Source organism: Phyllobates terribilis, unplaced genomic scaffold (assembly GCF_046119375.1).
Source record: "Phyllobates terribilis strain yellow unplaced genomic scaffold, ASM4611937v1 Scaffold_7__3_contigs__length_470593459, whole genome shotgun sequence".
NCBI classification, from domain to species: domain Eukaryota; kingdom Metazoa; phylum Chordata; class Amphibia; order Anura; family Dendrobatidae; genus Phyllobates; species Phyllobates terribilis.
The window spans coordinates 419,567,032-419,593,968 of record NW_027362767.1 but is presented as its reverse complement, the minus strand read 5'-3'; the positions used below and the strand labels follow the sequence as shown (position 1 = coordinate 419,593,968).

Here is a 26,937-nt window from a genome sequence, read left to right as displayed (position 1 = left end):
TATGTGGTGTTTCCCACTTACTTCTGGCCAGCCGGCCTCTTCTGACTCCAGGAATTCCTCTTCTGGAACCAGTCCAGTAATCAATTCACAGGACACAGAGTTCATAAAAACAACCAGAACTTTACTTGGTAACCGGCAGTATTTACAGGCAGGTATAGAGGATAAGGTCCAATGGGTTGTCATCTTGCCCACAGGTACCAGATACAACTCTTCAAGAAAACCCTTCAATATGGATTACAGTGAAAAACTTCCTAAAGTTTTAAACAAGTTTAAAAATTTAATTCCAATTTTAAATTTTCATGTTAAAACTCTACTTACAACTTCAACTTGATTTAAGTTTTTTTTGATTTTCAACTTAGTTGAAAAACTTACTTGTAGTCAAAGGTGAAGTGGTTGCAATTGTAATTTGTGATGTAGAGGAGGTGTAAAGAAAAGTCAATGTATAAATTCACCAACCATAGACACAATACTTGGATTACACCTGCCTAAAAAGACCAACCGATTCTGAATGTGATTACATATTAATTTCATGTAACAAGCCGTCTTTATAAGGAATATTATAGTGTGATCAAAAGTGAATGATGTAGACTTATGAATGTTCTGACCTGTAGATGGAGGAGTAGAAGTTGTAGACATTGATGTTTTTGTTGTTGTTCCTATTTATAAAATGTAAATTTTTCAAAAATGGTGCAAGAAATTTAGAAAACAGATTGACCTGCAACTTCAATGTAACACAGAACTCAATATGAGAGAAGCAATCTTGGCACGACATCACTCATCTTAAACATAATGGCCCATAGTCATCAAGACCGGCATTTTTTATACCGGTCTTGATGAGGAGGTGGGGTGGAGTGCACACACCTTTTCATTAATCAAACAAGGTGTGAAGTAGCCTGTGCCTCAGTATATGCCTCATTATAAATCTTACTCCAGGCAGGGGCTTGAATAAAATTTGTGGTGTAAGGAATGCCACCGCTGAATTTAACTAGTGGCGGTTGCCACACCCCCATACCATTCAAGCTCCACCCACTGGGAAAAAGACAACAGTCGCAAAATTTTGTGCATTTTCAAACTTTTTTTGCTAGGTTTCTTGAGTAAAAGCTTTGATAAATTGGAGCCATTTGCGAGTAAGCTCTGGTTTCAAGCAATTGTCATGATTCCACCACTATAAAATGGAGGTAGTAGAGTAAAATTACTTGAAGAAAGAGAAATGTAATAGATAAAATAGATCTCTTGAGCAACCTGGGGGGGGGGGGGGACACAGGCACTCATTGGCAGTTAATATATTACAAGAACGACATCTTTGTTATTAACAAAGTATCTTCGACAACAGGAGACATCAAAAGAATCAATGTTTTAAGTCAATATAATTGATATTTCTTTCCTCATGATGTTGTACGCCGAGTTTTCAGAGCACTATAAATACTAGCTGGTCCTGCCAAAATCAGCAAATTTGGCCGGCTTTAATCAATTGTGTATGAAGTATAGCAAGACGACTCACTCAGCTTCAGTTGGAAGTAGACACCGTAACGGTTTCATCTGCAGGTTTATTGTGTAGGCATAAAGCACTGCAGACTTCAGCAAAAATAAACTCAGCCTTGCTGGCATAATGGTAAAACAAAAGACAAATGGTAACACAGTCCATATGTGTACGGGTTCCCCTGCACCAATTTGCAGCACCTTCAACTCCTCCTGAACTGAAGTTACACAGCTTGGAGACTTGTCTTTCCAGACTCATCAAAGAAGGAGAAAAAAAACAGGACTGAGCATTTAAATTTGCTCAGCCACACCCTGAGGTGGAGGTATTGTTAATGACTTCCCTCCCGTCTCTTTGTCATTTACCGAAAACCACTCCCTTCACAATAGTGAGTTAAACCGCCAACATATAAAATGCTGAAGAATAGTTGTAAGTTCAGTTCTCTACGGCTAGTAGCCGTAGCGAAACATACCTCCCCTCACATATAACACCAGTGACTCTGTCACAGAGGGCTTTAAAAGGGTTGTTCGGGACTTTAACATTGATAGCCTATCCTTAGGATAGGTTATCTGATCAGTGGGGTTACGACACATGGCGCCCCCGCCTAAAAGCTGTTCTCAGTGTTGGCCAAAACAGCTAAGTTACGGAGATGCACAGCACAGCTCCATCAATGGAATAGAGGCCGCAGCTGAGTAATGCACATCCATCCTTTATTAAATTGGCTGCCACCAACACCGGGAACAGCTAATTGGCAGGGGCTCCAGGAGTCTCTCTCTCCCCCTGATAAGACATTGATGACCTACACTAAGGGTAGGCCATTAATGTTAAAGTCCCAGACAACCCCCTTAAGTTACACTTTTCGGTAAATTTACTAAAGCACATTTTTAAATGTTATATCACAGAACAATATCTAACTCTGACATAAAGCATTTGATATCTGTAAAAGAAACAACTTGTACAACAGAGATTTTTATAAAAGTAAATTTACGAAATTCTATTAAAGCTGATAATAAGAAACGTACGAGTGGTCTTGCGTGGAGTTGCTGTAGTTGGTGATGTTGTAGTAGCTGCAAAAAAAATATCACATATTTATTTCATGAGCTGTAACCATTATATAATATACTGTTATTATAAAAAATAACCTAAATTACTGTACTTTATTAACAGTTTTAGAATATCCAACTCTCCCGTGGTATCGTGGAATTTGGTCATTTTCAACTTCTACCAACTTTTTATGTTTCTAAGAGTTATAAATATATACACAGATATATCTACTAATATATATATACAAATGTAGATATATATATATTCATATGTACACCTCAACATAGATATTGGAACGCCCAACACCAAAAAGGAAAAGTCTTGGAATTATGGAAATCAGACAATGGAGATGTTACTGTTCTGTAAATGTTGAAAAATGAAAACATTTCCAAAATAAAAACAACATTTCCTCGCACTTCCAGGCTCGGCTGCTGTCACTGAGGTTATTAATGGTCGTCTGAGGAAGGTTCTGCCACTGAATGCACTTGGGAAATCATCAAGATCATGAGTCGTCAGATCCTGTGTAATCACCGACCAATGACGTCCCCGATGTGCTCGATGGGAGACAAGTCCAGAGACGCTGGAGCCATGGGAGCAGGGTTAGGCCATGCAGGAGGCTCAGGATAAAACATAGTTGTTTCCAATAAGGAACCACCATCTCGGGATTAAATTCAAATTTGGGCATCATAAAATGGCTGATGGCTTCCTTTTAACAGTGGTCAAACCATTTATATCAGGCTACATTAGTTAGCACATTATTCTGAAATTAAATTTACTACATTTCTTTTACAGCTGAGATTAAGTAACTTATATGTGGTGTAATGTAACGTTTTTGTGGTTGGAGATGTTGTAGTAGCTGCATGGAAAAAAGTGATTTCGAAAAGTTATTAAGATGTAATTTAAAAACAAGTGTAGTCGGCTACTGACAGTGGACTCCACTTTCCTGGTCTCCTCCTGCACATTCCGGAAACAGTCACTTGCACACTGCAGCTCACTTTTGGGTACCTCTAGAGTGCATGCTATCTGACAGTCTCTTATAGGGCACGCTAAAGGATATTTAAAATCCCCAATCACTTTTTGCCTAAGATAATAAGTGGTGGAAAAGCTTGGGGAAGTGAATTATAAGATTCATCAAGGAGGAAGATGTAAAAAATACCAGGTCTAGTAGGTCAATCTCATCAAACCATGGCAAGTGTGACAGTGTCACTGGTTTTATATGTGAGGGGAGGTATGTGTCACTCAGGATTCTCTCCTGTATGAACTAAGACCTACTTTATTTCTGCCCGCATGTTATATGCTGGTGGGTTTACTCTGTTTAAGGGTGTGCAGTTTTATGGGAATGGCAAAGAGAGCGGGACGCCATTCCCCCTACCTCCCCTCAGGGTGTGGCTGAGCAACGTGGAAAAGCTCAGTCCTTTTTTTTTTCTCTGGAGTGTGGTGTGGAGAGTGAAGTCTCCAGTGTTGTGGAAGCTGCAGAGCTTTTTACAAGGACTTTGCCAGTGCAGTTTGTGCTCCTGAGAGCGGGCGTAACCTGCTCACCTATGCACTGAACTATATTTTATTTTGTTTTCCTGTTTAACCCAGAGGGGTCTTGTTTATTTTTCCTGTGAAACCCTGCATGAGTTTATGCCATATAATAAGCCAACAGGAAGGTAACCTGAGAACGTGTGCCCTGAGTCTGCCTCCGGGAGAGCCGAGCGAGTCGTCTTACCACACAAGATAGAGAGCCTGTTGAAACTCCATGCATGCTGGTCAAGCCAGAAGTCGAAATTGGAGGAGTCGCAATAGCGAAGACGCAGATGAAGGCCCAAAAACAGCAGTGTCAGGAATTGCTGCAGAAGAACAGGGATCTGTTTTTGGAATTGCCTGGGTGCACAAAGGTCATAGAACATGAGGTTCTGATGGAGCCACATGTGCGGGTGAACTTGAAGCCCTATCGAATTCCTGAGGCCCGACGAGAATTGATCTCAAACGACGTGGAGCGTATGTTGAAACTTGGAGTCATTGAGGAATCCAAGAGCAGATGGTGAAGCCCGATTGTCCTTTTTTCAAACCCGATGGTGAATGGAGATTCTGCAAAGACTATAAGAAGTTGAATTAGGTCTCCAAATTCAACGTGTGTCGTGTGTCAATGAGCTGATTTAGAGACTTGGGCCAGCAAGGTACATAACCACCTTGGATTTAACAAAGGAATATTGGTAGATTCCTATGTCACAGGGAGCCAAGGAGAAGACTACATTTTCTACTCCGGACAGTTGCTTCCAATATGTCCGGATGCCGTTTGGACTGCAGAGGCCTTCCAGAGGGCCATGGATCGAATCCTGGCACCCCATAAGAAATATGCCGCGGCATACCTGGACAATATTGTAATTTTCAGCCCAACTGAGGAAGTTATCTGGAAAAGGTCCAGGCAGTGTTTGATGCTATTAGGAAGGCAGTATTTTCAATAAATAAAAAAAAGTATGCCATGGGGAATGAAGAAGACAAATACCTGGGTTATGTAGTAGGTAGAGGCGAGATCAAACCCCAAATCAGTAAAGTGGAGGCAATCCAAACCTGGCCAAGACCACTCTCAAAGAAGCAAGTGAGATCCTTTCTAGGAATCGTGGGATACTACAGGAGTTCATCCCCAACTTTGACATGAGGGCCGCATCCATGGCTGACCTCCTTAAAGGGATGAAATCAGCAATGGCCAAATGAACTTCAGAGACGGAGATGGCCTTTCAAGAACTAAAAGTGCCTCTGTGTAAGAAACCAGTTCTGGTTGCCCCTGACTTCAAGAAGGAATTTATACTCCAGACAGATGCCTCAGATGTCAGTTTAGGAGCAGTCCTTTCTCAGGAAATACATGGGGAGGAGCACCCGGTTCTTTACCTAAGTAGGAAGCTATTTGAATGTAAAGTTAATTATTCCATCACAGAAAAGGAATGCTTGGCCATAAAGTGGGCGGTGGACACGTTATGGTACTATCTGTTGGGACGAAAGTTTAAATTGGTATCAGACCATGCCCCACTCAGGTGGATGAGGGAGAAAAAAGGGAAAAATGCTAGGGTTACCCTCTGGTTTTTAGCCCTACAGGATTTCAGCATCTATGTGAAACATAGAGCTGGGAAGCTACATGGTAATACCGATGCCCTCTCGAGAATCCCCTGTCTAGTAGTAGAAGGTGGCAAGCCCCACGGCTTTAGGCAGAGAGGGGAGGTATGTAAGGAAGCTACCAGACATATAGTTGATGGGAGGTATGTGTCACAGAGATGGCTGTCATCTGTGATGTAATCCTGGAGTGTTTCTCTAGTGCACATAGCACTAAGAGGATTGTTTGGTGCATACGGGACCAGGTTTTACGGGCAGCCATGACAGATGGGCGGGTCTGGCTGCCCACATACCTCATATCTGGGTGTGGTTAAGAGATAAAATGGAGTCCTTTGTTTGACACATGGTCTGTGTATGGAGGGAGAAGGCCTCTTGTGTGTCGTTATCTGCAGATGGAGCCAGTGTACTGGACGCTATTCAGTCTATGTGCCCACAGGACTGGCTAACCAGAGACTTTGCCTAAAGGACTGTTTACTTTGTTTTTGCTGCACAAAAGGCTGTTTGTTTTCTTTTTGCTTGTGGACGGTTTATGCGGCAATAAATCAACATTGACATTTAGATGAAAATGCTTCCTGTTTGCCTCCCGATACACCCAAGTGAGTAGAAACCCCACAATATATATTTCAAGAAAATTAGATGATATAGCTTCCATTAAAGATGAACGACAAAATTCAAATTCGCCTGTTTGCGCGGTATTTCCTGGGAAATTCAATTCACAGAGAAGTTATTGTCCACAAATTTAATGTCCCATATCCGCTTCAGGACCTTTGACATACATTTCCGTCAAAGGTAGTGTCCTTGCGTTTGATGTGGACTCGCACGTCATGTATTCGTAAGGTGCCGATGTCCGGCGTTCATTGGAGATTGTTATTTATGCTATACACAGCATTGCTTGAGCTATGTGCAGAACAGGCGATCAGATGATCGCAGCTTCAAGTCTCCTAAAGGGGGCTATTAAATAAAGTAAAAAGTGAGAAAAAAAGTTTTTAAAAATATGAAAAAAATAAAAAATGAGACAAAAGTTCAAATCAACCCCAATTAAAAATAAAAACAATTTCTAAAAAAAAAATACCCATATTTGGTATCGTTGCATTCAGAAATGTCCAATCTATCAAAATATAAAATAAATTAATCCAATCAATAAACAGCATAATGAGAAAAGAATCAAAACACCAGAATTACGTTTTTTTAGCTGCCACCAAATTGCAATAAAGTGCAATAAGAGATGATCAAAAAATCATATGTACCAATATCAGCTCAGGGCACAAAAACGAAGCCCTCACACAGCCCCATATCCCGAAGAATGAAAATGTTATGGGTGTCGAAAAATTACAACATGAGCAAATTTTTTCTTACAAATTTCCTAATTATTTTTTACCACTTAAATAAAAAAAAAACTATACATGTTTCATATCTGCGTACATGTATTGACCTGGTGAATCATATTTCCGGGTCAGTTTTACCATATAGTGAACATGGTAAATAAAAAACCCCAAAAAACAATTGTAGAATTGTACTTTTTTGCAATTTAAAAGCACTTGAATTTTTCTTTCCCATTTTTCAGTGCCTCACATGATAAACTGAATGGTGTCATTCAAAAGGACGTCTTGTCCCACAAAAAAAAAAAGCCTTCATATTGCTATGTAGATGGAAAAGTAAAAATGTTATGGCTCTTAGAATAAGGGGAGAAAAAAACAAAAGCATAAAAAGGGAAAATCGCAAGGTCATGCAGGGATTATGCCCTGGGGTCTCTCCAAACCAGAGAGCATAATAACCTAAATGTTTTAAAAAAACAAAATAAAACCTTATATTCACCTCACCGCTCACATCTTGGGTAGAGATGAGCATTGTTCGACTTGAACTGTTCGCCAATCTCAAATTCGAGCTGTTTTGGGCGGTGTTCGAGCCGTTCGACGAACACAAACGATTTGAGAAAAATTTGGCTGTTCGAGGTTATGTTCGATAACTGTTCGTGCACCAAAATCATAACTGGATTTTTCTCAGTAATGATGAAAATTAATGTTAATACGCAGTTTGAGTGTACAGCGGGGTGGGGGGAGGGGCAGGGGATGGATCTCTGCAGGAATAATGAAGATCTCCATTTTTTTTTCTCTTTCCCACATTTACAGTGGGGATGTGCAATCTGTCAGCCTATCAGCAGCGCACACACGGAGCGAAGTGCTTTTTTTCACACAAGCAAGGGCATGTGTCATTGGCAGTGTATGTCACATGTCCTTGCCCTATAAGACCAAGCCATTTTCCCCGTCGCCACCATTTTCTCACTGCTGCAGCTGCGTGTTAGACGGCACCGCTGTTGCTGTGTGCGCTATACCTTGTTAATTTCAAGCCAATTTTCGCACAAATATACAGATAGCTTGGGAGTAGGGAATAGTTGTGATTGCACTCCTTTTAAGGACTAGGTTACAGCATTTCCTACGACTTTTATCAGGCAGGTCTGTGCTCTTAAATAGATAGATTGTGGGAGTAAAGACTAATTGTAATTGCAGTCCTTTTCAGGACTAGGTTACATCAGTTCCTATCAGTTTTTGCCAGGCAGGTCTGTGCCAGTGCTGTGCAAGTTTTTTTCACAGCATTTGGCTGAATCTAGCAAAGCTAATCCTTTTTGACCTATTGCAGAGTGTGTTAGTCAGTGGAGTAGCCTATCTGTGTTGCAAGATATACCACCTGTGTATAGAATACCAATTTTTTTACTGCACCTAGTGAAGTAAAATCTTTTGGGCATAGCATCATTCTATTAGTCCATCTATACTGACCTCCATCAGGTTGCAAATTGAATATAATTTTTTTCTGCATCTAGCTCTGAAAAAATATTTGGGCTTCTAGCAGTGTGTGGGACTTGTTCTATTAGGCCATCTATACTGACCTCCATCAGGTTGCAAACTGAATATAATTTTTTTCTGCATCTAGCTCTGAAAAAATATTTGGCCTTCTAGCAGTGTGTGGGACTTGTTCTATTGGTCCATCTATACTGACCTCCATCACGCTGCAAATTCAAAATAATTTTTTGTCTGCATCTAGCTCTGAAAAAATATTTGGCCTTCTAGCAGTGTGTGGGACTTTCTCTATTAGTCCATCTATACTGACCTCCATCAGGTTGCAAATTAAAAATAATTTTTATCTGCATCTACCTCTGAAAAAATATTTGGGCTTCTAGCTGTGTGTGGGACTTGTTCTATTAGTCCATCTATACTGACCTCCATCAGGTTGCAAACTGAATATAATTTTTTTCTGCATCTAGCTCTGAAAAAATATTTGGCCTTCTAGCAGTGTGTGGGACTTTCTCTATTAGTCCATCTATACTGACCTCCATCAGGTTGCAAATTAAAAATAATTTTTATCTGCATCTAGCTCTGAAAAAATATTTGGCCTTCTAGCAGTGTGTGGGACTTTCTCGATTAGTCCATCTATACTGACCTCCATCAGGTTGCAAATTAAAAATAATTTTTTGCCTGCATCTAGCTCTGAAAAAATATTTGGCCTTCTAGCAGTGTGTGGGACTTTCTCTATTAGTCCATCTATACTGACCTCCATCAGGTTGCAAACTGAATATATTTTTTTTCTGCATCTACCTCTGAAAAAATATTGGGCTTCTAGCTGTGTGTGGGACTTGTTCTATTAATCCATCTATACAGACCTCCATCAGGTTGCAAATTGAATATAATTTTTTTCTGCATTTACCTCTGAAAAAATATTTGGGCTTCTAGCTGTGTGTGGGACTTGTTCTATTAGTCCATCTATACTGACCTCCATCAGGTTGCAAACTGAATATAATTTTTTTCTGCATCTAGCTCTGAAAAAATATTTGGCCTTCTAGCAGTGTGTGGGACTTGTTCTATTAGTCCACCTATACTGACCTCCATCAGGTTGCAAATTCAAAATAATTTTTTGTCTGCATCTAGCTCTGAAAAAATATTTGGCCTTCTAGCAGTGTGTGGGACTTTCTCTGTTAGTCCATCTATACTGACCTCCATCAGGTTGCAAACTGAATATATTTTTTTTCTGCATCTACCTCTGAAAAAATATTTGGGCTTCTAGCTGTTTGTGGGACTTGTTCTATTAGTCCATCTATACTGACCTCCATCAGGTTGCAAACTGAATATAATTTTTTTCTGCATCTACCTCTGAAAAAATATTTGGGCTTCTAGCTGTGTGTAGGACTTGTTCTATTAGTCCATCTATACTGACCTCCATCAGGTTGCAAACTGAATACAATTTTTTTCTGCATCTACCTCTGAAAAAATATTTGGGCTTCTAGCTGTGTGTGGGACTTGTTCTATTAGTCCATCTATACTGACCTCCAGCAGGTTGCAAATTGAATATAATTTTTTTCTGCATCTAACCCAGCCAATAGTTTTGGCCTAATACCACAGTTTGGCCACTCAGCTCTGCTCGGTTCCCATCCATTGTTTTTTTGTGCAAACAACTCCAGAGTTGTGAATTAGTTAACCACCAAAATGAGTGGAAAAAGGCCTGCTGCTGGTGGAAAGGGGAATAGGCATGTTGGGAAGGGGAAAAAAGGTTGTGTCCGTGGGGTAGGTGTTAAAGCAACAGTAACATCTGCAGAAGAAAGACCATCTTCCAGCCAAACTAAAATGTCTACTTCTTTTAGCGGACAATGTGATAAGATCCCTTTCTTACGGCCACGCCAATCGCTACAAATTCCAGATGAGGCACAAAAACAGCAGGTGCTTCAACGGATATCAAGTGCTCCTTTAAGTGGGCTCTCCTCCACATCAACTTCAACATCACAAATACTCCAGTCCTCAAAGGTGTCACCCCAAACGCACTTGCTTCCTCACAGCTCCCAAATCTCCAGCTGCCCGTCTGAGTATGAGGTAGAACAGATGGTTGCGTCTGCAGAGCTGTTTACTCATACTATAGCCTGGGAATCAGAGGTCGACTCCAGCGCTTCTGTGAATCCAGACGAGGAAATGATCTGCACTGATGCCCAGAATCTTTATGAGTCGGATCCAGGACCAGACGCAGAAGGTTCTGACCATAATGTAGACCCTCATTCCCAAACTGTAACTCCTGTTGGTGGAGACAATGAGGAAGACGATGATGAGACTCAAATACCTGATTGGAGCGACAACTTTAGTTTTTTGTCAGGGCAGGAACAGGTTGGCTTTGAGGACGACGGGTGTGATAACGCACAGGGTGATGATGATGAGGTTGGAGATCCCACTTACTGTCAACCCACAGTCAGCCAAGAGATGAGGTCAGCAGAGGAGGTGGAGGAAGATGCTAGTGACGACGAGGTCAGGTTGCGCCTTCCTGGACAGAGACGTAGTACTGGAAGCACGTCAACAACTGCATCCTCAAACACAACTCTGCCTCTCACCACAAGTCGTGGTGGCTCTTCAGGTCGCATGGGTGCTAAGCCTTGCATAGCCTGGGCATTTTTTCAGATCGATAAAGATGACCCAACTCGTGTTATCTGTAACATTTGTCAGCAAAAGCTAAGTAGAGGCCAAAAAATACATAGTTTGAGTACTTCATGCATGAACCGGCACATGGACATGAAGCATAAGTTGCAGTGGGAAGCTCAGTGTGCTACAATGCGGCCTAGCCAGCCGGGCCAACCACCGTCTGCCATATCTTGTGCATCCGCGGCCTCTTCATCCTCTGTGACTGGGGGGACAGCAGTCACACCTGTTTTGGGGCGCAGACCTGCCACCTCTTTACCCGCAACAGCCAGCGTGATTGGCAGGTCATCATTTTCTTTGGAGGTGGTAACACCAGCTGGTGTTGAGCGCTGTCCGACATCGATAGCACCACCTTTGGATCAAGGCAACCTAACATGTCCGCCTGCATCTTCCTCACAGACCGGCAGTTTGCCGGGGACACCCTTATCAACCCCGTCTAAGCACAATAGCCAGCCCTCGGTCCCTCAGATGTGGACAAGTAAAAGACCATTTCCTCCTAGCCATGCGAAAGCAAAGATGTTGAATTTCACCATCTGCAAGCTCTTGGCTACAGAAATGCTGCCTTTCCGCCTGGTGGACACAGAGGATTTTCGAGACCTTATGTCCGTCGCAGTGCCCCAGTACCAGATGCCCAGTCGGCACTACTTCTCAAAGAAAGGTGTCCCTGCGCTCCACCAGCATGTCGCACACAACATCACCGCTTCTTTGAGAAACTCTGTGTGTGACAGGGTGCATTTCACCACAGACACTTGGACGAGTAGGCATGGACAGGGGTGTTCCATGTCGCTGACTGGGCACTGGGTAACTATGGTGACAGCAGGACAAGGGGCTGCTGTCCAAGTCTTGCCGTCTCCACGAGTTGTGCGTCAATCCTATTTATGTCAAAGTTCCTCCACTGCTTCTGCCTCCTCAACCTCCTCTCGGTCTTCCACCTGCACCCAAAGCCTGTCTGGTCATGCCACAAGCTTTCTAACTGTGCAGAAGGGATCCTGCACACCTCCTTACTATGCTGGCAGTAGGGCTCAACGTCATCAGGCGGTTTTTACTTTGAAATGTCTGGGAAATGTGAGTCACACAGCTGAGGAGTTGTGGTCAGCTCTGGAGAACCAATTTCATGAATGGTTGTCTCCACTGGACCTGAAACCAGAGAAGGCCGTGTGCGACAATGCTGCAAACCTGGGTGCGGCCCTTCGCCGGGGCAATGTCACACACGTGCCTTGTATGGCTCACGTGTTGAACCTGGTTGTCCAGCAATTTTTAGCCCACTATCCCAGACTAGATGGCCTTCTGCAGAGGGCACGGTCGCTGTGTGCTCACTTCCGCCGTTCGCATCCCGCAGCTCAGCGACTTACATCTCTACAGAAGTCGTTGGGCCTGCCATTTCACCGGCTAAAATGCGATGTGCCTACCCGGTGGAATTCAACTCTGCACATGTTGCAGCGACTGTGGCAGCACCGACAAGCCCTGGTGCAATACGTTCTGAAGTATAGCCTGGGCCAACGAGATCCAGAGGTGGGGCAAATCACGCTGGAGGAGTGGTCTCAGATCAGGGACCTATGCACCCTTCTGCACAGTTTTGAAATGGCGACGAAGATGTTTAGTGCTGACGATGCCATTATCAGCATGACTATTCCGGTGATTTACATGCTGGAGCACATGTTAAACAGAATTCGGAGTCAGGTGGTGGCACAAGAGGAGGTGGAGGAAGTAGAGGAGGAGGAGTTGTATGCGGAAGGGCTAACATCTGCAAGGTCCAGACGGTCGGCAGCACCAAGGCGGCAGGCATGTGAGGGTGGGGGAGATGGTTTTACCAGGGCGCATGGTAGCAGCCAAACTAGTGAGGAAGGTGCAGGAGCCCAGGAAGAAGTGGAGGACGAACTGATGGAAGACTCATCAGATGAGGGAGACCTTGATCACATTTCTGTTGTGCGAGGTTGGGGGGAGAGGACAGAGGAAGGAAGCATGATTGTTACCTCGCCACCAACACAACAGGGACTTGGTGCTCCTGGATGCGCAACACACATGAGTGCCTTCTTGCTGCACTACCTGCAACATGACCCTCAAATTGTGAGAATTAGAAATAATCCTGACTACTGGGTTGCCATACTGTTAGATCCCCGGTACAAAAGTAAATTTGCAGAAATTATTCCTGCCATAGAAAGGGATGCACGCATGCAGGAGTATCAGCAGAGACTGTTGCAGAATCTTACATGTGCTTTTCCACAAAACACCAGTGGTGCACGTAGTGAATCTCACAGTTCCAACTTGCCAACCGTGGGACCGTCAAGTGTTCAGCACTCAAACCGTAACAGAACCACAGTATCTGCTGGTAACATCAATTTTGCAGAATCATTTCACCACTTTTTTAGCCCATCCTTTGCAAGGCCACAGGAGACAAGAAGTCTGACACATAGTCAACGCCTAGAGACGATGGTACAGGAGTATCTCCAAGTAAACATTGAAGCCATGACTGTGTCACTGGACCCTTGCTCTTTTTGGGCTTCCAATCTGGATAAATGGCCGGAGCTAGCCACTTACGCCTTGGAGATCTTGTCATGCCCCGCAGCCAGTGTTCTGTCTGAACGAGTGTTCAGCGCTGCTGGTGGTGTGCTGACAGATAAGCACACGCGGCTCTCCACTGATAATGTAGACAGACTCACGTTCATAAAGATGAACAAATCATGGATCCGAAACGACTTTTCTACCCCTGTGTCATCCTGGGGAGAGTAAAAGCTTGATGATTGGTTAAAATCACCCTACCAACCGTTTTAAGCTTTCAAATTACTAATCATGTTTATCTGTATCTTGGCTGGAAAATAATTTGGGCTTTGTAGCAGTGTGCAGCACTGATTCTATTAGGCCATCTATAATAAGCTCCACCAGATTTAAAATTACTAATCATGTTTATCTGTATCTTGACTGGAAAATAATTTGGGCTTTGTAGCAGTGTGCAGCACTGATCCTATTAGGCCATCTATACTAAGCTCCACCAGATTTAAAATTAATAATAATTTTTAGCTGCATCTAGCCCGGAAAATAATTTTGGGGCTCCGAGATGCGCAAGACACATAAGTGCCTTCTTGCTGCATTACCTGCAACATGACCCTCATATTGTCAGAATTCGAAGTAATCATGACTACTGGGTTGCCACACTCTTAGATCCCCCAAACTTTTCGATCAACCTTTTCATTTTAATAAAGACCAAAAAAATGGTCATTTTTGAAATTATAAGCATTAGCAGGTTATTAGAAACTGAAATCAAACAGTTTTCAACTCAAAACTTTATTCTAGGTGATGTTACATTTTCACATAGGACCCCTTGTTCGAAAGGAGCTTCTGAACTCTCTCGTCCATTGAATTTGTCAGGTTTTGGATGGTTTCTGCTTCAATTGTTTTGCATGAGGACAGAATACCCTCCCAGAGCTGTTGCTTAGATGTGAACTGCCTCCCGCCATCATAGACACTCCTTTTGATGATGCTCCAGAGGTTCTGAATGGGGTAGAGGTCAGGGGAGCATGGGGGTCACACCATAAGTTTGTCCCCTTTTATGCCCATATCAGCCAGAGATGCAGATGTTTTATGTGCAGCATGAGATGGTGCATTATCATGCAAAAAAATGATCTTGCTGTGAAATACAAGGTTCTTCTTCTTGAACCATGGCAGGAAGTGCTGTTTGAGAAAATCCACATACATTATGGAGTTCATCTTTAGCGCCTTCAGGGATCCTAAAGGGGCCGAGAATCTCTCTCCCCATGATTCTAGCCCAAGACATTACTCTACCTCCTCCTTGTTGGCGCTGTAGCCGTGTTTGCGTGGGGTGTCCATCAACCAGCCATCCTTCACTCCATCCATCTGGACCATCGAGCGCTGCACGGCACTCATCCGTGAACAAAACAGTTTTGAAATCAGTCTTCATGTAATGTTTGGCCCACTGGAGCCGTTTCTGCTTGTGTGAAGTGGATAGAGGAAGTCGACAGGATGGCGTATGCACAGCTGCAAACCTCTGAAGGACCCTGCATCTTGTTGTTCGGGGGACGTTGGAGGCACCAGCAGCTTCAAAAACTTGTCTGCTGCTATGACAAGGCTTTTTTGCCGCTGCTCTTTTAACCTGACGTAATTGCCTGTAGGAAAGAGTCCTCAATTTGCCCTTATCAGCACGCACACGTGTGTACTGTGAATCAGCTACATACTTCTCGATTGCCAAGACACTTCATCCTGATCATCGCACAATGTTGATTGTAGTCATGCCTTGACCTAAACACTCCACAATTTGTTGCTTCTCAGCAGCCGACACATCCTTTTTCTTTCCCATTTTGGCAGAAAATGTAGGCTGCTTAATAATGTGAGACAGCCTTCTTAAGTAGTCTTGCCTTTCATTGGACACACCTGCCAAACTAATTAGCACAGGTGTCTGCAATTGCTTACAGTGATATAAAGAGCCCTGACACACATCACCATCAATGAGTTTAACTGACAAACAAACAAATTCTTCCCTTATCACTCCTAAACACTTTTTGCATAATAATTTGGAACACAGTGTACATATGCTTTTCCACAAAACACCAGTGGTTCACGTAGTGAATCTTACAGTTCTAACTTGCCAACCGTGGTCTGTATGGAGTTGTTCAATAAAGGGCCCAAAATTAAGATAACATAGATGGGAGAGGTCTCTATGAATAGGAATTCCTAAGTATTTGATACCCTGTGAGGGCCAGGCAAAGGGAAAGTTGGACTGGATGGAATCCTATATGGATTTGGGGAGAGAGACATCGAGGGCCTCAGACTTCGCTGCATTGATTTTAAAATTTGACCATGTAACAAAGTGATCTATTTCAGCCATAACATCATGGATGGATATATGTGATTGAGTGATATATACTAGGACATCATCAGCAAATAGAGAGCACTTGTACTCGGTGCCTCCCACCTCAATCCACCTAATATTAGGGTTATGGCGAATTGATGAGAGCAGGTGCTCCGTCACTAGGATGTATAAGAGAGGGGACAGAGGACATCCCTGCCTTGTCCCATTGGTGATTGTGAAAGGTGATGAAAATGTTCTGATGCACCCCCTGGGCCTTGGGACACCCGGAGCCGGACCCTTTTTGGTGGATGCTGGTGGTTGTAGTCTTTGTGGCGGCGACCCGGTTCCGTGGCTCAGGGTGGTCAAACCAGTGGCGGAACTATTTATGTGGTTTTGATGTTTAAATGTCCGACTACGCCACCCGTGGATTGCGGTCAGAGTGAACCGCCGCTGCAGGGCAGACCGCTGAGGCTGGTGTTGTGGGTGCAGCAGAGCGTAGCATAACTCCCCACGGGAGGAGTATAGCCTCAGGGCAGTGTATGCGGAGGATGGGGGTGATGGTGCAGGGCAGCAGCAGTAGCGACACGGAGTCAGTGATGCAGTCCAGGGCCTTTACTCACAGTTCTTATTATCCAGACCACGTCTGCAGGTAACGGCTGCCCACGTCGTACTGTGCTCACCAGGTGAGGGGCTCAGACAACTCCCAGATAACTTTGGAGCGCTTCACAGGACCCCCTTTGTGTGTCCTTTGTCTGGCCTTTCTTACCAACCCTTCTGTCCGGCTGCCTCGGGCCTCCTCTTAGTAAACTTGGCGCCAGTTTCCCTGACCCTATGTGGTGCCTTCCTAGCGGGTGTAGCGAGGGGCTGCGCCACATAAAATGTCACAGTCTCCGGTTTCTAGCTGAGGGTCGTTTCCTGCCTCCACTAGTTTCGGGGACCAGTCTCCCCCTTTGGCCTGACCCCTCCATGCAGGTGGTTTCGGGCGTGCGGTGGCGACTCGCCCATCCGCACCCCTGGGATCCCTTCATTCCTCGTTCCTGGAGCCTTCTCCGCTCCTCTTCCTTCCTTCTCCCTCTTCCAGGCCTGGGCCTCTGTTACTAGGACCGCCTCCGGAGCAGAGCTCATGCAGAGCCCCTGCTCCCTGCCACTTCTGCTCAGACTTCTCTGCACTGAACAAAGATGGTGCCCACCTTTTATACTCCCTTCTCAATGCACCCAGGAACTGCTTCCTCCCTGCTCCTGCACTACAGGGTTCCCCTTCCTCAGTGTTCCCTCCCCCCACTCCAGCCAGGGACAGGGACTGTCGTGCCCATCTCAGAGGCATATTGGTCGCCCTGCCCCACGGCAATGTGGTGTAATGCATGCAGGTGTCGGGTCCTGATCCACACTCCATCCTTACCTGAGAGTGAGATATCACACCTCTGGGTGAGGTGCAATGCCTCTGTAGCAACCGAACCCTAAGGGTGCTACAGTTCCATTTATCTTCAGCCTAGGTGACGTATTGTGATACAGGGCCGTGATTTTGGCTATAAAAGGGTCCCCTAGACCCCTACCCCAAGCTTTTTAAGAGAATCATATATGGCGTGCCAGGAGACTCTATGGAATGCTTTCTCAGCATCCAACGAGAGTATCTAATTACAAATTTTTAACTGCATCTAGCCCAGGAAATACTTTGTGCCTAGTAGCAGTGTCTGCTAGTCAGCAGATTATCCCGGCTGTTAAGCAAGCTACACCACCTGTAGTTTGGACACTTAATTTTTTCAAAGGAAATGCTTCGGGACCACGGGATACTCAGTGAAGAGCATCAGGAGGCACCCCAAGGCATAGGGGCTGGGACTGGCAGTAGGATGCCTTGCGGTGGACAGCCGAGCTCGATCCTTATAAAAGCTTTTTAACTGCAGCAGCTTTAGTGGACGCTACTGGAGCTGGAATTACGCGGCTGCTGGCATGAGACTTGCCCTCCAATAGATCCTTGTAAATGGATTTAAAGTGTATTCATTCAAATTAGAGAGACAATTTAAATTAAAAAGCTTAGAGCTGCCTCCACCACAGGGGGGCTCGCTCGACCCACCAGCGGACAGGCACCAGTATTGGGAGAGGGGGGCTGGCCGTCAGGGTTCACCGCGGCTCTGGCACAAACCCGGCGACACGGAGGTGGCACGGGCAGGAGCGGACTGAACGTGTCGGCTTCTCACTTTTTGGATTTTAGAAGGGCATGACATGCCTATATCTGTGTCTCCCCCTCCTTTTACTCCTCCACCTCTTTTCTTTTCGCATGACTATATGTACTTGTCACTTTTCCATGTGTTAGTTGTGTCTTCTGAGCAGTTTGTCAGCTTTTGGACACCTTTGAAGGTGTTTTCTATGTGTTTCTATGTGTTTTTGTTTGCCTGCCATTGGTTTTAACGGTGTTCGAAGGTGTTCGACGAACAGTTCGACGAACAGTTCGGCGAACACACGGGTGTTCGACGAACCGAACCGAACTCGAACACTACGGGGGTGGCTCAACACTAATCTTGGGCCCCTCAGCTCCTTTCCGTCTCTCATCTAATCCTCGTCGTATCTTCGGATCGGCGTCTGAGTCACAGATAGCTCTGGGGTCTAGATCTCTTGGCTGAGGCTTCTGGGTTTGATAAGCCTGGGAGAGTTCTGTGTATGCACCACAAAGGTTGGGGCACACAAACTGTGAAGTCACGGGCCTCGACGTTTGTGGGCACATGTGCAGAACACTCCCAGGCTTAGCAAACCTGTAAATCTCGTGGGATTTCAATGCAGAAGACACCAATCCGAGGACTGGACAAGTAGGGGTGAAACGCGGAGGAGCCGGAGAGGTGAGTATAAGGTTGTTTCAAAAAAATATTTTCTTAACATTTTGATGGCTTTTTATGATTTAGCGACCACCATTTTTGCTGAAGGAAATCAGAAAAAATATGCATTTGAGTCGAATTCAATTCCACTCAAATTTATTCACTCATCTCTTGATTCCATGGCATCAGCAAACTGTCTGATGTGTAGGAAATGTACTGCTTCTACTTCAGGTGCAGTGGAAAAAACGTGGTTGGGCTTGTTGGTTATTAGTATGCCTGATCATGTTGTCCTGGGAGATAATGTTTCACCAGGGGAAACTTGCTTCTTATTTCTCATTAAAACACATGTCGATTGGCCAAGTCTTTGGGGTCGGGAGGACAAACTGTTGAGCATTCATCCGACAGATATATAAAGTGTTTGGACAGTATTAGACTCTTAGTTACAGACGAATAGTTACTACAGATGATGTTATACTCATCAAAATGTGGAGAATCACTGTGCAAAAAAAGTAGAAAACATTTTCCATAAGGAGTTTCCACTAGTGGTCGGGGTGTGGTGGTTGTTTTTAAGGTCTTCACTTTACAAAAAAAAGTTAGGAAAAGTGTCTAAAAATATCTATCAATTATAGTTAATGATGACTGAAAAATTATCATAAACTTGTTTTGATCAATGTGGAGGTTTACTCAAGTGCAGGTGACCATGCAGCAGTTCTTGCTTGACCATGAGCAATGCTATGAGGAGTAAACTCCAAAGAGGATAGAAGTGAGCTTGCTTGGCCCCTAATTCTCAGGATCAATGCAGCTCTAAGAGGTTGGACAACCATTAATCATAAAATTATTATCTGTGTGTCTTAGATGCAGTGACTGACAGCTCAGTCATCTGATCTAGTGCAAGGGCATTCTGAACTGTCGGTATTTTCACTGATAGCTCAGTCGTCCAAGCTAGTGCAGTGACGTGCTGAGCTGTCTGTATTTTGATTGACAGCTCAGCCATCCAATCTGAGACTGGGATGTGCTGAGCTTCCCTTTGGGTGTTCCCTGTTTCAAGTGATTACCTAGCTAATTTACTAAGCTGTCAGTCCCAGATAGCTGTCAGTCATAGCTTTCAGCTCTGTGTGGTTAGCTCTCTGTGCTTTGTTCTCAGAATTAAGACATTCTGATCTTCTGTTGCCGGACCCTGGATTTGCCTATTGACTACTCATTTGTATTACCCCCTTTGCCTTGACGCACTCTGACCTTGGAATTCTGACTGTGGACTGTGACCTGACTACACCTTTGTGTCTTCCCTCTGTTTATGATGTATGCTCCTGGCTCTTATCCTCAGACTCCTTGACTACCCTGACTCACTGCTTTTCCATAAGAGGTGACTCAGCATCACAATATCATAGAGATTTGCCTTCATTTACTAAAATGGGAATGCCTCTTTGAAAAAAAAGAAATCAGTCATGAGACTATTTTATACATTTTTGTAGACAGTACCTTATGAACTGTGCTAGTAAACAGCTGCTGGGGTTGCGCATATGGTACAATATGTTCAGCTCTGATGAAGGGTCTCGAATGAGTAACAACTATTAGTGTTGAGCGAGTATGTTCTATTAACCCTTTCGCCGAGTATGCGCGGGCCGAGCTCCGAGTATTTACAGCTGCTCGGTGATATGGTTGAATCGCTCCCGTGTGTATGATTTGCAACTGTTTGACAGTTTTAATACATGTGAGGAATGTGTAAGAAATAGATATTCCTCACATGTAATAAAGCTGTCAAACAGTTGCAAATCCTGCACACGGGAGCGATTCAACCATATCACCGAGCAGCTGTAGATACTCGGAGCTCGGCCCGAGCATACTCGGACAGAACATACTCGCTCAACACTAAGTCAACTATTTATTATCACAGAATAACTGAATAGGGTTTTAGATAAAGGTTTTCTGCACACGTTAATTTTTTAAGATGCCTATAGATATTTTAAGAAAATCAGATGAACCAGCTCCAGTGTCATCTGCTAACTTTGTACTGTGTATGAAGTGCAGAGAAAGATAGGTATGCTGGTTTTAATATGCCTGATCATTTGTTTTCCTTAGAGAATACATTTTTTTTCCAGAGTCTGGTAGCTGCCTTTTCCTTGCTTCCTATTAAAAACACAGGCTGAGCTTCCATTCAAAAGCAATCAGCCTAACAATCTAAATTGTGATTGTGACGACAGAATGAACAGAATGTCTGTAGTTACAGACAGGTAGTTAATACTGTAGATGTCATAATCTAGAATCTGGAAAATCTAGAATCTTATTGTATACAATGCAAACAAAGCAGATCATATCTTCCATAACGAGTACTCACTGGTGGTCCGTGGTGTTGTGGTTGTTTTCAATGTTGTTGCTTTATAAAAACAAGAAGTTAGATATTTTTAGATACATTTCTTATCAATTATATTCCAAGTCGGGATTGATTATCACAAATTAGTTGTGATCGATGCCATGTTATATCTAATATATTACTGGTAGTACCATTTTGATGTTCATCTTTGACCCATGGTTAACTGTCTGTATTCTTTATGTAATACCTGAATTCCTGGGGGTATTACTAAACCACATAATACTGTGACGTTGGTTTCGTGGTTTAGTTCATTTGTAACCTTTTGGAATACAGACAGTTAAAAATAAGCAAAATAGACCAGTGATGGTGGCATTTATACCATCTTCATTTTGTCATCTCCATATCTCCAAATTACCTGTGGATAACTACACAACGGCTTCATTAAAGCTAAGCCGAACTTTGATGTGGTCACAAATGAGCTGAGAAATAAAAGCCAGGTGAAAGAGTTGCAAGCTCATTCTGCAGCCATGTGTAGAAAAATAAACAGCCTGTAAAAGCCAGATGGTGCGACAACTTTAACCCCTTTACCCCCCAAGGTGGTTTGCACGTTAATGACCAGGCCAATGACCACTGTTACTTTATGAGGCAATAACTCTGGAACACTTCAACGGATCCCCCTGATTCTGAGAATGTTTTTTCGTGACATATTGTACTTAATGATTGTGCTAAAATTTCTTCGTTATCACTTGTGTTTATTTGTGAAAAAAATGGACATTTGGCGAACATTTTGAAAATTTAGCAATTTTCAAAATTTTAATTTTTATGCCCTTAAATCAGAGAGATATGTCACACAAAATAGTTAATAAATAACATTTCCCACATGTCTACTTTACATCAGCACAATTTTGAAACCAATTTTTTTTTTTCAGGGAGCTATAAGGGTTAAAAGTTGACCAGCGATTTCTCATTTTTCCAACAAAATTTACAAAACCATTTTTTTAGGGTCCACATCACATTTGAAGTCACTTTGAGGGGTCTTTATGACAGAAAATACCCACAAGTGACACAATTCTAAAAACTGCACCCCTCAAGGTGCTCAAAAACACATTCAAGAACTTTATTAACCCTTCAGGTGCTTCACAGGAATTTTTGGAATGTGGAAGAAAAAAATTAACATTTAACTTTTTTCACAAAAATGTTACTTTAGACCCAATTTTTTTTATTTTTGCAGGTGTAATAGGAAAAAATGGATGACAAAACTCATTGCGCAATTTCCCCTGAGCACTCAGATACCCCATATGTGGGGAAAAACCACTGTTTGGGTGCACAACAGGGTTCGGAAGGGAAGGAGCGCCATTTGACTTTTTGAATGTAAAATTTGCTTGAATAATTAGCGGACGCCGTGTTGCGTTTTGGGAGCCCCTGATGTGCCTAAACAGTGGAAACCCCCCACAAGTGACACCATTTTGGAAACTAGACCCCTCAGGGAACTTATCTAGATGATGTGTGGTGAGCACCTTGAACCCCCAGGTGCTTCACAGAAGTTTAGAACACTGAGCCGTAAAAATGAAATTTTCACGTTTTTCCCACAAAAATGTTTTTCAGCCCCCAATTTTGTATTTTCATAAGGGTAACAGGAGAAATTGCGGCATAGAGTTTGTTGTGAATTTTCTCCTGAGCATGCCGATACCCCATATGTGGGCGAAAACCATTGCTTGGGCACATGGCACGCTTCGAAAGGGAAGGAGCGCCATTTGACTTTTTGATTGTAAAATTTGCTTGAATAATTAGCGGACGCCATGTTGCGTTTGGAGAGCACCTGATGTGCCTAAACAGTGGAAACCCCCCACAAGTGACACCATTTTGGAAACTAGACCACTCAGGGAACTTATCTAGATGTGTGGTGAGCACCTTGAACCCCCAGGTGCTTCACAGAAGTTTAGAACATTGAGCCGTAAAAATGAAATTTTGCAAATTTTTGCAACAAAAATGTTTTTCAGCCTTCAATTTTGAATTTTCATGAGAGTAACAGGAGAAATTGCAACATGAGTTTTTTTGTGCAATTCCTCCTGAGCATGCCGGTACCCTATATGTGGGAGAAGACCACTGTTTGGGCGCACGACAGGGCTTGGAAGAGAAGAAGCGCCATTTGACTTTTTGAATGTAAAATTTGCTTGAATAATTAGCAGACGCCATGTTGCGTTTGGCAAGCCCCTGATGTGCCTAAAAAGTGGAAACCCCCCACAAGTGACACCATTTTGGAAACGAAACCCCTCAGAAAACTTATCTAGATGTGTGGTGAGAACCTTGAACCCCCAGGTGCTTCACAGAAGTTTATAACATGGAGCCGTGAAAATAAAATTTTCACATTTTTGCCACAAAAATGTTTTCAGCCCCCAGTTTTGCATTTTCATAAGGGTAACAGGAGAAATTGCACCATGCAACTTGTTGTGCAATCTCTCCTGAGTGAGCTGATACCCCATAAGTGGGGGAAAACCACTGCTTGGGCATACGGCAGGGTTTGGAAGGGAAGGAGCACCATTTGACTTTTTGAATGTAAAATTTGCTTGAATAATTAGCGGATATGCCCCTGATGTGCCTAAACAGTGGAAATCCCCCACAAGTGACACCATTTTGGAAACTAGACCCCTCAGGGAACATATTTAGATGTGTGGTGAGCACCCTGAACCCCCAAGTGCTTTACAGAAGTTTATAACTTGGAGCTGTGAAAATAAAAAAATCTAACTTTTTAAACAAAAATGGTGTTTTAGCCCCAATTTTTTTTATTTTCACATGTGTAAGACGCGAAAATGGATCCCAAAAACCTTTGTGCAATTTCTCCTGAGTACACAAATACCCCATATGTGGTGAAAATACAGTGTTTGGGCGCACGGCAGAGTTCAGAAGGAAAGGAGCACTGTGTGACTTTTTGAATGCAAAATTGACTGGAATCAAGAGCCGACAACATGTCGCGTTTGGAGAGCACCTGATTTGGCTAAATAGTGGAAACCCCCCACAAGTGACCCCATTTTGGAAACTACAGCCCTCAAAGATTTTATCAAGGGGTATAGTAAACATTTTGAACCCAGAGGTACGACACAGAATTTGATAACATTAGGTCATCATATTGAATAGTTGTCATTAGTCTTGAGAGCAAGTGCTCGCTACTTGAGTTTGCATAGGGTACTCAGGTATGCACCATGTATCTTGCGTGCTCGAGTGACATGCTGGAGTCCTCGCCCACATGCGGGGATCGCTCGTGCATGGCAGGCAATCACCGCTAGGTTAATTTTTGGCCGCGAAGCATATGGGGCGGAGACTCGAGCATGTCACTTGAGCACCCGCGATACACAGTGCATATCCGAGCAGCCGATGCAAACTCAAGTAGCAAGCACTTGCGCTAAACACTAGTCACCATATCGTCATCTTTTTTTTACTTTTGAAAAAAATCCCAACCCTAACCCTAGCCCAATCCTAACCCTAGCCCTACCCTAACCCCAACCCCAACCCTAAACCTAGCCCAACCCTAACCCCAACCCCAACCCCAACCCTAGCCCAAACCTAACCCCAACCCCAACCCTAACCCTAGCCCAACCCTGACCCCAACCCTAACCCTAGCCCAACCCTAACCCCAACCCCAACCCTAGCCCAACCCTAACCCCAACCCTAGCCCAACCCTAACCCCAACCCTAACCCTAACTCTAGCACAACCCTAACAATAGAGTTTATTTTTTGCGCCGTTCTTTGTGCGGTATAAGTGATTAGACGACTTTATTCTTCGGGTTGATGCGATTACAGTGATACCAGATTCATATGAGGTTTTTATGATTGACAGCTGTCGCACACTAAAAGACGCATTTTTTTGTAAAATCTAGTTTTTGCATCGCCATATTTTGAGAGCTATAATTTTTCCATATTTTGAAAGACAGAGTCATGTGACGGCTTGTTTTTTTGCAGGATGAGTTGACGTTTTTATTGGTGCCCTGTTCAGGCATGTGACATTTTTTGATTGCTTTCTATTCCCATTTTTGGGAAGCAGAATAAACAAAACTAACAATTCAGGAATTGTTTTTTTTTTTTATTTTTTTATGCTGTTTCGCATGTGGTAAAATTGATAAAGTAGCTATATTCTTCGGGTCAGTACGTTTACAGCAGTACCACATTTATATCGTTTTTCTATGTTTTGGCGCTTTTACACTAAAAAAGCTATTTTATAGAAAAAAAATATTTTTTTGCATCGCTTTATTCTGAGAGCTATAACTTTTTTATTTTTCAGCTGATGGAGCTGTATGGCAGCTTGTTTTTTACGGAACAAGATGACATTTTCAGCGGTACCATATTTATTTATATTCTTTCTGATCGCGTGTTATTCCATTTTTTGTTTGACGGTATGATGATAAAGCATTGTTTTTTGCTTTGTTTTTTATTTATTTTTTACCATGTTCACTAAAGGGGTACAATAGTGGGACAGTTTTATAGGTCAGGGTGTTCCGGACGCGGCAGTACCAAATATGTGTACTTTTATTGTTTTTTTTTTTCATAATAATATTTATTGATGGGTACATTATATTTTTATTTTTGGTGGATTATTTTTTTATTTTATTTTTTTATATTTAAAAAAAAAAATTTTATTATTATTTTTTTTCACTTTTTAACACTTTTTTTACTTTTATTCTTTGTCCCACTATGGAACTTTCACTTTTTTTATTCTGATCGCCTGTATAACATAGGGATGGAGCACCATCCCTGTGCTATACAGGCTGTCAGTGCTGCAGATGCAGAAGATACTTTGGTCCTGCACTGCATATGACCAAAGTATCTTCCTGCTGTCTGGTGCCCCGGATGCTGTCATGACGACATCGGGTCACAATGGCGACATCCGGGAAGCCGCGGCAGACAGCGTTGGACGCCGACAGGAGAGGTGAGTATCGCGAACAAAGCAGATCATATCTTCCATAACGAGTACTCACTGGTGGTCCGTGGTTTTGTGGTTGTATTCAATGGTGTTGCTTTATAAAAACAAAAGTTTGATATTACTAGATACATTTCTTATCAATTATATTACAAGTCGGGATTGTGTGACATGCTGAAGTAGTGCTGTTGCTTTAAAAGCATTCAGCAACTATTAGAAGTAACACAAGCACATGAGACAGGAAGTGTTGTGCTCCATAAGCTTCCAGCAACCAGAGGGGTTAACAGAGTCACAGGAGAAGGGGAGTGTTGTAGCAGAGCCCCAGAGGGATTGTGGGGAACAGGCCCGGTGCCTGCACCCAGGCAAGTGCCGGGGCCCTGAGCAGGCGGGGGGCCCACTCACCATCGGGCACCCCACCGCGCTATGGGACCCATGAGTGGAGGAGAGCGGTGTCAGCGCCCGCTTCCCCCCCACTTGCTCAGGGCTGGCACAATACTTACCCCTCCCCGTGCCTCCGCAGCAGCTCCGGTCTCTCCCGCATCCTCTGACTGTGACGTCTCAGGTCAGAGGGCGCGGTGACGTCTTCCACCGCGCCCTCTCCTGAGCCGTCACGTTGCAGAGCGGGAAGACTCTGGAGTCTAGAGCTGAGCAGCGGCAGCAGGTGAGAAGTGAGGTGAGTATTTGATTTTTTTTTTAATGTATGGAGGCATGGGGCATTATAAGAGAGGGGGGGTGACATCCTGCATGGGGCATTATATGGGGGGAGGAGTGATATCCTGCATGGGGCATTAAAAGGGGGGGAGTGACATCCTGCATGGGGCATTATATGGGAGGGAGTGACATCCTGCATGGGGCATTAAAAGGGGGGGAAGTGACATCCTGCATGGGGCATTATGAGGAATCTTGTCAAGTGTGTCTGGTCAGTGAAACAACCTACGTGTCTGTGCCTGAGGGTCAATACCTCTGTGTGCCTGAGAGAAGCTGCAGCACATGGTCTATGGTCGCCCTGAGTAACGGTTCCCCCAGGATTCCAAAGAATTCA

The 26,937-nt window shown here is 43.6% G+C and overlaps 1 protein-coding gene across 1 annotated transcript in view; it reads right to left on the bottom strand.

Annotated features, from left to right (window-relative positions):
* The window catches only part of LOC141155582 (uncharacterized), a 232,326-nt gene that overhangs the window by 158,350 nt on the left and 47,039 nt on the right, over positions 1-26,937 (bottom strand). The window contains exons 3-4 of the mRNA XM_073642452.1: positions 21,008-21,046; positions 2,500-2,544 (exon numbers count right to left, since the gene is read on the bottom strand). Of these exons, the coding sequence (XP_073498553.1) occupies positions 2,500-2,544; positions 21,008-21,046 (84 nt within the window). The remainder of the gene's footprint in view (positions 1-2,499; positions 2,545-21,007; positions 21,047-26,937) is intronic.